At 56.3% G+C, this 11048-nt stretch overlaps 1 protein-coding gene across 1 annotated transcript in view; it reads left to right on the forward strand.

The window, feature by feature from the left end:
* Positions 1-1413: 1413 nt before the first annotated feature.
* H6PD (hexose-6-phosphate dehydrogenase (glucose 1-dehydrogenase)) overlaps positions 1414-11048 on the forward strand; it is a 20492-nt gene continuing 10857 nt past the window's right edge. The window contains exons 1-3 of the mRNA XM_005873398.2: positions 1414-1653; positions 7554-8190; positions 9175-9292. Of these exons, the coding sequence (XP_005873460.1) occupies positions 1628-1653; positions 7554-8190; positions 9175-9292 (781 nt within the window). The 5' untranslated portion in view covers positions 1414-1627. The remainder of the gene's footprint in view (positions 1654-7553; positions 8191-9174; positions 9293-11048) is intronic.

The following is an 11048-nucleotide window of genomic DNA, read 5'->3' on the forward strand; positions in this document are numbered from 1 at the left end:
TGGCTGAGAAAGCCTCACTGAGAAGGTGACATTTCAGCAGAGAATTGAAGTTGGTGAGGGGTGAACCAAGTGGACGTCTGCGAGAAGAAGTAGGTCAGGCAGAGGGAACAGCAAGGACAAAGGCCATGGGACAGGAGAATGGGTGGCTGGAGCCTAGAGAGGGGCAGGGGAGCCGGGGAAGAGATCAAAGAGCTAATAGCTGGGAGGCCAGAATGTGTAGGCCTTGCAGGCCCCTGAACAGAGGAACAACATGATCTGAGCCGCCTGTAAAAGATCACTTCTGACTGCTGTGTTCAGGGGAAGAGAGAAACGGGAGGCCAGTTAGCGGTTTCTGCAGCAGCCCAGACAGGTGATGGACCAGAGTGGAGGTGGATGGTGAAGAGAGGTGGGTGTTTTTACAAAACTGTCAGATTTGCTGATGCTTTGATGACCCGAAGTTTTCCGGCCTAAGACCGGGGAAGGATAGAGTTGCCTTTTACTGAGAATGGGGAAATCTGCGTTTGGAGCAGGTGGGGGGTTAAGTCAGTTCGATTTTAAGCATGGAAAGTCTTGTAGACAACCATCCAATGGTGTCAGAGTAGCAGTTGGTTGTCTGAGTGTGCATTTTAGGGGAGAAAGTCCAGACTGGAAATGCAGACTTGGCAGAGCAGGCCAGGCATGCTGGTAAATGTGTAACAACCTCCTCCGCAGGGGTGCAGGCTGGTGGGGGGCCTGGTATGTAGTGTTGGCCAATATCTGCTGTGTAAACACTCCTAGCTGGCCAGTTTCAAGCACTTGTTCTAGAATATCTTCCTTACAGATACAACAGAGGTAACTAATGTCAAGAGCATAGATAATAGTAAAATGTAGTCTTAACTGTGTTTTTAATATACTTGGTTTAGTTCTAAATTTGCATCATCCAGTTATTCACAATGGCTGTGTTGAACAACTGGCTTGAAAAATTCCTGGAAGTTTAGCACTTGAATCTTGTGGGGAGGTGGAAGGGGGCTCCAGCACAGCATTTGGGTCATGGGGACCCAAGATTGGTGCCTAAAGAGATGATGGGAATAGACTCTCTGAGATTAGGAAAAATGGCCCAGGGTTTAACATGCATGTGCGAGGGTTGGGGGAGGTGGCACAGACGGCCCCCCAAGTAGGAAGAGTGCAGGAAAAACTCGAGTTGGCACTTACGGAAGGGACTGGGCACGGCCCCTTGTACTCTAGTTGAAAAGGATCTTTAGTTTCACTTGTTTTCCTTCTACACATCCTTTTAAAAATTCCAAAGTCGTGGTTTGAGAAAGCCTTCCTCCTTCCTGCCTGCCTGGCACACGGAAAGTGGGCGCCCAAGGTGTGGGTACCAGCAAAGGTGTGGGTGCCAAGCCGTGCTGGGAAGGGGCAGGGCAGCAGCCGCCTCTGACCTTTACCCCCTGCTCCTCTCCCGCCCTCGTCTGCTGGGCCCAGAGGACCAGAGCTGCTTCCTCCTGGGCTTTACTGAAACCGCCACGCACAGCACGTGCCCGGTCTGTGCGGGCCTGGGCAGGCACAGCTGTGCGGTGCCCCATAGCTGCCTCTTTTGCTTGGGCAAAAGCAAAGACTGGACCCCGATTCTGATCCAAACCCTCTGGCCGGTCAGTGTCCACTCTTTGCGATGTTAGCAGAGCTGTGCTGTAAAAGGTGAGTCCCCAGGATGCCTGTAGACCCCTCAGTCTGAAGCTGGGGTGCCTGGACCCTGGGCATGTGCCCGGTCAGCCCCAAAGCCCCGATGAGCCACCAGAAGACCACCTGCTGCCCCTCCCCCAGGAGGCCTCGGGCCTGCCCTGTGCTGTGCAGCGTGTTTCTGGCGAGTGTCTTGAATAATACACTCTGCGCATATAACTTACAGCTTCAAAGAGTTTTGTCTTAACTTCTGAATGACACTCATTGCTTCATGTTTTATTATTATTATCTTTTTATTGCTTCATATTTTAGTCCTGCATTTCCACCTGCTGCTTCGGCCTCGGGCTGTGTCTCTCTGCTAATAGATGGTTATCTGCTTTCCTTGGAGAGCTAGGACTTGGGGACAGGAGAGTGTGGTGGGTCCTGTAGCTCAGACCTCATTTCTTGGGTGGGACGCTGGGGCCCAGCCCGGGTAGGAGTCTCGTTCAAGGTGGTGTGGTCGTTTAGCAGCGGGACCCGGGCAAGAATCACCACATATTCCAGCTCAGTCCCCTGCTCCGTCCGGCCTGCCCTGCGGCTTCTCGAACTTTTCACTAAGGGTTTTCTTGTTTGTTGATGATAAAGAGAAGAGACTCATAGCAGGGTCAGCGGTCAGAATGCCCCTCCATCTTTCGAGTGAGCTTCAGGGATGTAACTTGAGGAGATTTCTTCCACAGCCCGTTCCTCTCAGAGCAGGCGAGGAGGCAGGAGGGCGAGCTTCCGCGAAACCTCCCGAAGGAGAGCCTTGAGCGGAGGGGGCTCAGGCCACAGGCACGTGCGGGGCTTCCGGGGGCCCCTGTTTTTCAGTGAGGAGACGTGGACCCTAACTGATGAGGTGACTTACTGTCTGCCAAGCCAGGGTGTGCGGCCGAGCCAGGTCCTCTGATTGAAATGCCTCGCTCCGTCTACACAGGAGCGCGGCTCAGGCTGTGTAGCCCAGTGGTTGGCAAACTCATTAGTCAACAGAGCCAAATATCAGCAGTACAACGATTGAAATTTCTTTTGAGAGCCAAATTTTTTAAACTTATGAATGACACTCATTGCTTCATGTTTTATGATTATTATCTTTTTATTGCTTCATATTTTAGTCCTGCATTTCCACCTGCTGCTTCGGCCTCGGGCTGTGTCTCTCTGCTAATAGATGGTTATCTGCTTTCCTTGGAGAGCTAGGACTTGGGGACAGGAGAGTGTGGTGGGTCCTGTAGCTCAGACCTCATTTCCTGGGTGGGACGCCGGGGCCCAGCCCGGGTAGGAGTCTCGTTCAAGGTGGTGTGGTCGTTTAGCAGCGGGACCCGGGCAAGAATCACCACATATTCCAGCTCAGTCCCCTGCTCCGTCCGGCCTGCCCTGCGGCTTCTCGAACTTTTCACTAAGGGTTTTCTTGTTTGTTGATGATAAAGAGAAGAGACTCATAGCAGGGTCAGCGGTCAGAATGCCCCTCCATCTTTCGCGTGGGCTTCAGGGATGTAACTTGAGGAGATTTCTTCCACAGCCCGTCCCTCTCAGAGCCTTGAGCGGAGGGGGCTCAGGCCACAGGCATGTGCGGGGCTTTCGGGGGCCCCTGTTTTTCAGTGAGGAGACGTGGACCCTAACTGATGAGGTGACTTACTGTCTGCCAAGCCAGGGTGTGCGGCCCAGCCAGGTCCTCTGATTGAAATGCCTCGCTCCGTCTACACAGGAGCGCGGCTCAGGCTGTGTAGCCCAGTGGTTGGCAAACTCATTAGTCAACAGAGTCAAATATCAACAGTACCATGATTGAAATTTCTTTTGAGAGCCAAATTTTTTAAACTTACACTATATAGGTAGGCACATTGTTATTAACTTAATGAGGGTGCTCCTAAGCTGGCCTTTGCTAAAAACGTCCTCAATCTGATTGAGGTATGTTCGCTGAGGTCGACCCCTTCCACCTCCCCCATCCACACTCGTCTATCTGAAACAAGTATACAAGAGGAGTGTGGATGGGAGAGTTGGAAGGGGTCAACCTCAGCGAACGTACCTCAAAACAATGTACCTCCCCACCTGCGCCGCATCTCCCCTCGCCCGCCCGACCGACCAACACCCCCCACTTCTTCTAACGCCACTTCTTCAAAATAGACTCGCCCAGGCCGAAAACCGACTTCTGCACATGGGCCACGGAGTTTCAATCGCACTGTACATGCGCGCCCGCACGTGGTATTTTGTGGAACAGCCACACTCAAGGGGCCAAAGAGCCGCATGTGGCTCGCGAGCCGCAGTTTGCCGACCACTGGTCTAGCCCAACAGCTGCCTCACCTACAGTTTTCTCCGCTGTAAACGAGCCTCCACGCAGAGCCTCCTCCCCAGGCGTCTGGGGGAAGGTCGAGAAGGTGCACTTAACCCTCTGCACACCCTGCCTGCTCGGACACCTCCGGCGTTAGCATTAGGCTCTCGGTGGCCAGCGGCCAGCTTCTGCCGGGGGACGGCAAATCCAAGCCTGCGTGCATGCTGCAGCGGGTCATCCCATCGCCGTGGTGAAGGGAGCAGGAGGCAGGTGTGTGTGTGTTGATCTGAGGCGCCTCTGATGCGAGCCGTCGCTCTAGAGCAGCGGTTCTCAACCTGTGGGTCGCGACCCTTTGGGGCGCCTAAGACCATCCTGCATATCAGATATTTACATTACGATTCATAACAGTAGCAACATTACAGTTATGAAGTAGCAACGAAAATAGTTTTATGGTTGGGTCACAACATGAGGAACTATATTTAAAGGGCCAGAAGGTTGAGAACCACTGCTCTAGAGTCTAGACCAGTGATGGTGAACCTATGACACGCGTGTCAGAGGTGACATGTGAACTCATTTTTTTGGTTGATTTTTCTTTGTTAAATGGCATTTAAATATATAAAATAAATATCAAAAATATAAGTCTTTGTTTTACTATGGTTGCAAATATCAAAAAATTTCTATATGTGACACGGCACCAGAGTTAAGTTAGGGTTTTTCAAAATGCTGACACGCCGAGCCCAAAAGGTTCGCCATCACTGGTCTAGACTCAGTGCTTCGTACTCCAATCGAGCTATTCTAAGTGTGCTCCTTGGACCAGCATCTCAGGCCCCTCCCTGGATCCTCTGCATCAGAACCTGCATTTTAAAAAGATCCTCAAGAGACTCAAATGCACATTAAAGTTTGAGAAACACTGTTAAGGTTAAGCAAACATGGCAAGAAACCAATCCAAACACACCCACACCCACCACCCACACTGGTTCGGGAGGAGCGGTTCCCGGGTGTTTAGCAACCACAGAGTAAGCGACTTGCTGTAATCACTGGTAGCTCTGATTTGTGCTTGTTTCAAGGAGTTCTGGGACATACACAAGAGGTAAGGGGCAAACCTGAGAGCTGGGCTGGTCAGGGGAGGCTGCAGCAAGAGCTCTGAGTCAGAACCGCATTACAGAGGGGCCTGGGAGGCGGGCAGGCCCGGGCCACCCATCGCTGCTTTCTGCAGTCCTCTGGGCCCCTCACCTGCTCACCCCGGCACTGGAGGTTCTGGAGCTCCTTCCTCGGCTTGTACCGGCACATCCAGAACCCTGGCCGCCACTCGGATCAGGAGCCCTGAGTCGAAGCCTGCCAGCTGGCGGCTCCAGGCTTCACCTTTCTCCTGCTCTGACCTTGCAGCTCTTCCTCCCTCCCCCCAGGGGGATTGCCGCTGACGAAGGAAATGCTTGCAGGGCCAGGGCCAGGAATTGGAGAACAGGAGAAGGAAGTAGAAGGGGCCTGTGGCTCCTCTGTGTTGGGGGGTGAGTGCAGGTAGAGGAGAGTGGAGCCCTTGATCCTCCAGTTAAAGCTGCAGTAGGGAAATGCCGGTGTCCTGGGCATGCTGGTGCCGACACTGGTTGGACCCTCCTCTTGGTTTGGCTGCTAACGGGTGCCGTTGGGGATGGGTCCCGAGAGAGATGAGGACGAGGCAGGGAAAGTGGAGGAGGGGTCAGATGCCCGAGTCAGGAGGCAGATCCGGGGCCTCAATCCAGGGACGATGAGGCCTGCGGAGGTCGGCCAGCCAGGCTGCGGGGCTTCTGTCACTTCCTGTGATTTCTTTAAACCTCAGTTTCCCTATCCATAGACCAGATTACAGACTCGTGGTGGAGGATTTCGTTCATCCTTTATCTGCCTGCCATATAATAGGTGCTAATTAGTCATTCCAGTTCCTACTTAAAAAAATAAAATGAATAAGTAAAATAAAAAATATATATACTAGTATATGGTATTGATTTCAGAGAGGAAGGGCGAGGGGGGGGAGAGAAACGTCAATGATGAGAGAGAATCATTCATCAGCTACTTCCCACAGGCCACCCACCAGGGATAAAGCCCACAAACTGGGCATGTGCCCCGACTGGGAATCGAACTGTGACCTCCTGGTTCATAGGTCGACGCTCAACCACTGAGCCACACCGGCCGGGCCTAGTTCCTTCCTCATTAGCACAGCCAGGCTGGGCCCATTCCCTCACCTGTGTCTGAGACCCCGCTGCTGGCCGGATTTCCTCCTTCCTTCCTCACTCCTGCCTGTCCCTCAGAGCGCGGCCTGGGCGGGAATGGGAGGGTGGGGGGCCTGTCCCTCAGAGCGTGGCCTGGGTGGGAATGGGAGGGTGGGGGGCCTGTCCCTCAGAGCGCGGCCTGGGCGGGAATGGGAGGGTGGGGGGCCTGTCCCTCAGAGCGTGGCCTGGGTGGGAATGGGAGGGTGGGGGGCCTGTCCCTCAGAGCGCGGCCTGGGCGGGAATGGGAGGGTGGGGGGGCCTCGGAGTAAAATTGAGCCCAATGAGCTTTACAACCTCAGGTCGAACAGAGGCCAGGGAAGTCGAATCCTCTGGTGCGTTTGTGGCAGGTCCGAGGCCTCTCGCTGTTCATACATGTCAGCTGCTCCAAACTAGGCTGAAACCAGCCAGGTGGTAGGCCCGCCTGGGGAAGCCGCAGCTGCCGTTGCTGTGCAGTCAGCTCAGGAGCAGGGGGCTGGTGCCTGTCCAGCTCCCCCACCTCTCACCTGGGGACCTTCAGCTGCCAGGGCCTCGGCTCCTCTACCTGCAGGAGGGCGACGAGGTGGGACCCACCACTGGGTCTTCTGAGGTTCCTGTCCGCATTCCGTGAGATCTAATGCTCACGCGCATCAGGTTCATGCTTGGAACGTGTTAGCATTCAGTGTTTGTTGCTCTTATTAATTAATATACCATGATAATTATACAGCACTGTCCCAAGCACAATCTAAATATTAACTCACTGTCATCTTGTAACAACCATGGATGTAGGTACCTCTAATACTCCCATTTCAAGTGAGGAAACCGAGGGACAGAGAGGTTGTATAATTGTTCAAGGTGAGGGCTTGAGCTGGGATTCAAACTCCGTCCTCTGGTTCCAGTCTATGCTTTTTACTACCATGGGTAGCAATGACCTGTATTCACTGTGTGCTTGGAGCCAGTGCACGTGGGAGAAGCCAGGGGAGATGGGAGAGGCATGAGCATCTCTCACAGCTCCAGCCACCATCCTTGAGCTGCCCTGATGGTCCAGGCAGCCTGTGCGCCGGGCAGAGACGGGCCGTGGTCATGAGGTGGACAGCTCCGATCCCATGGCAGCCTTGGGGCCTCCCTCACGGCTTGTGCCACCTTCCCATGCTCCTGTAGCAAAACGTTCCGCCTCTGCCAGTGGCCTGCCACCTTCCTGGGCAGAGTCCTGTTTACAGAGCACGCTGCCTACCCGCCGGCTTCCTGGCACTCACACAGGCTGTGAGGAGGGGGAAGCGCGGGGACTAGCAGTTTCCTGAGAAGCACGTGGCTGTTTCTTGCCAGGCAGGAAATGTTCGATAGCCTGGAATCGTGTTCGCCCCACATTACGCCACCTGAGCGTGTCTGATCCTTCCTTGTTCCTTGTGTGTCTCTCCCAGGCGCCCGGGCTTGTGGAGGATGCTGGCGGTGGCCGTGTTCGTGGCCCTTCTGGGCTGCCTGCGGGCCCAGGAGCTGCGGGGACACGTCTCCATAGTCCTGCTGGGAGCCACTGGGGATCTGGCCAAGAAGTACCTGTGGCAGGGGCTGTTCCAGCTGTACCTGGAGGAGGCGGGGAAGGGCCACAATTTTAGCTTCCACGGGACTGCTCTGACGGCCACTGAGCAGGGCCAGGAGATCGTGGCCAAGGTTCTGGAGTCCCTTTCCTGCCCCAAGGATGTGGCACCCGCTCGCTGTGCTGAACTCAAGGACCAGTTCCAGCGGCTGAGCCAGTACCGCCAGCTGAAGACCACGGAGGACTACGCGGCTCTGAGCAAGGACATCGAGGCGCTGGTGCAGCGCGAGGGCCTCTGGGAGGCGGGCCGCATTTTCTACTTCTCCGTGCCGCCCTTCGCCTACACGGACATCGCCCGCAGCATCAACAGCAGCTGCCGCCCGGGCCCCGGCGCCTGGCTGCGCGTCGTCCTGGAGAAGCCCTTCGGCCACAACCACCTGTCAGCGCAGCAGCTGGCCACGGACCTCGGGAGCTTTTTCCGCGAGGAGGAGATGTACCGGGTGGACCACTACCTGGGCAAGCAGGTGAGCCTGCTGGGCCGGAGCGAGCTGGGCACAGGTCAACCCGTGGACGGGGCCACACCACCGACTGTGGGGTTGGGCCTGAAGGCGTGTGAAACCTGCGCTCCGTGGTCGTTTTGAAGGGGGGCAGGAGGTGAGGGGGTGAAGGGCAGATGGTGAGCAGGTCTGTGTGGCCCTTGTCCACGTGTCCTGTCCTGTTTCCCAGCAGGGGCCAGGCTCTGATCGCTCAGCGGTGCCCTGTGTCCCCTCCGGAGGTGGCCCCGAGACACTGGGGTGAGCCCGGCTTCTGGCTGGGTATGCTGTGGGAATTAGAATTGATCACCTTATTCCACACCCATTGGCCTGGTTTTCAATATTTTTTCTTGCTGGGTTCTGTTTTGAGCCAGAAGGCTGGCAGCAAGATCTTAAAACTGAATAGGGACCCAAGGCCCATGCTTCTCCGTCGGGCCCTGTGGCAGAGCGTGGGGCTGGCCGGGGGACGCACCTCAGCTGACTGCGCCCTCGGAGCCCCGTTAGGACACTTCCCCCCGGAAACGCCAGCGGAGAGCGCACGGGTGTGCCCGGTGCTGACCAGGCGGCGAGCCCAGGCCTCAGGCCCCATTTGAGTTGCAATATTTCCAGAGTGGTCCTCAGGCCAGGGCCTGTCCTGGGGAGATTTCACTTGTTTATGAGAAAATGAAAAAAATAGCACTGAATGTCAACTTGAAGCTTTCCTTATTCCATTTTTGGTGTTACAGTAGCTTTCTGTTATTTAATGTTGATGCTAATAGGCAAAAGATAATGTTACCTATTTCCTTTCCTGGCAAAATAAAAAGCTGGTGGCCCCGTGGAGGGCACCTAAAGGTCTGGAGTCCTTCCTGGGCCCGGAAGCCTGACGCCCAGGGGCCATCGCTCTCGGAGTCAGGAAGGGAGGGTGGGGCCCCTCCTGGGAGTCAGGCTCCTCCTTCGCCCAGAGGACCCACAGCACACCCGTCTGCTTCCCCGCAGGCCGTGGCTCAGATCCTGCCTTTCCGAGACCAGAACCGCAAGGCCCTGGACGGCCTGTGGAACCGGCACCACGTGGAGCGGGTGGAGATCGTCATGAAGGAGACGGTGGATGCAGAAGGTGCGTGAAGGGTCCCGCTCACGCCTCCTGGTCCTCCTGCCCTGTGTCTGCTGCAGCGCTGGCTGACCCCATGCCTCCGCCAATGCCTCGCGGAGGGATGTTGTTGCTGGTGTGTGGACCGCTAGCCCCCAGGGCCCTGCAGGCAGACCTGAGGGGTCAGCGCTGCCCTCAGAGCGTGGGGTCTCCTCGAGTAAATGGCTCTGATTCTGGAAGGTACCCCGAGTTCTCTGGGGGTGCAGGGGACCATCAGGTCGCGTGAGGCTTCCTCAGACTTTTGTACTCGTCCAAGTGGCGACCTCTGTCTGGAAGGCTTCTCGTCATCTCCTCGCCTTCTGGCCCCTCCCGTGCCTGGTCCTCAGCTCAGGTGTCACTTTCTTAGGAAGCCTCTGCTGAGCATCTTAACAAGATCCACTCCCGTGGCACAGCGCCACGCGCCTCCCTTCACTGCCCCTCCCTTCACTTCCCCTCCTAGAGGAAAGGAGGGAGGGGGAGAGAGAGAGAGAGAAACATTGATGTGAGAGAGAGAGAGAAACATCGATCAGTTGCCTCCCTCATGCGCCCCGCCCGGGGATCAAACCCTCAACCCTTTGGTGTATGGGACAACGTTCCAATCAACTGAGCCACGGGCGGGCTGCCCTTCCATCTTTTCCTCGTCATATCCCTGTCCCTGCAGACCACAGGGTCCAGGCCATCCCTGCGCTGGCACTGGCACACTCCTGGGAGGTGCTGGATGAATCCCCCGTGAGTGAGCAGGTTGAGCTGGGAGAGGAGACCTGCCTGTGGGCCCGTCTCTGCCTCACCTGGGTGACAGCACACACTCCCCTCACCTGGGAGATGAGCAGGTTGCGTAGGTGACCATGGCTGAGGCCCCTTTGAGCTCTGGCATTCTGGGATTTCATCAAGTTTTTTGAGCATGGATATGTTCAAAGCCTTGGTTCTTACCTAAAATAAGAAAAGCTAATTCTTGTGGTGTCCTAAACCCTTCCTTAGCCAAATGAGGTGGGTACTGTGGTTACCTCCACTGACAGGTGAGGTTCGGGGATGTGCCCGAGGTCACACTGGAAGTGGTGGCCCGGGTCCTGGGCAGGCGGTCTGGCTCCCGCACCGGCTTCCAGCTCACGCTGAGACCACTACTCAGCCCGGGCAGGAGCCCAAGGCCTGTCCCTGCCCCGCACTGTGTGCCTGGGTGGAGTGGGACCAGACCCTCGGGCGTGGGTGGGGGACGAGGAGGTCTGCCTCTTTTCTTTGCCTTCTCCTCTTTTTCTTTCTTCCCCTGGTTGCTCTCTCCAGCTTGCTGTCCCTCCTCTTTGGATGTGTATGTAGAGCTAGGAGCTCTAGTGACACAGGGAGCAGTGAGATGCAGCCTCTGTCCCCCAATACCTCACAGATTCGTGGGGGGAGAGGATATCGGGACAGACTCCCAAGTGGATGGGGCAGGCAGGGTGCTGTGGGGCAGGGGAGGGAGGGAGGTGGGCTGGGGCGTCAGGCAGCCCTTGGGAGCCAGGCCCGAAGGGCACCGCTGTCCAGGGGAGCTGGGTTTCTCCAGCCTGGACCCACATCAGAAGAGAGGTCCCCACGCAGTGAGCTTTCCAGGGTCTCAGGATCCCCCCAGCCCTGCCAGATCCCCCTGCTGTCCTGGGCGAGGGCTCAGGCCGGGGCTCCCTCCTGGGGCCTGTGTGTGTCTGATGTCCTGGCAGCATGAGTGCTGGGCCTCCGCTTGCTCTGTCTGCAGAGGATGCGCTCAGGCCCTGTACCG

The sequence above is a fragment of the Myotis brandtii genome, unplaced genomic scaffold (genome assembly GCF_000412655.1).
Source record: "Myotis brandtii unplaced genomic scaffold, ASM41265v1 scaffold410, whole genome shotgun sequence".
Classification (NCBI taxonomy): Eukaryota; Metazoa; Chordata; class Mammalia; order Chiroptera; family Vespertilionidae; genus Myotis; species Myotis brandtii.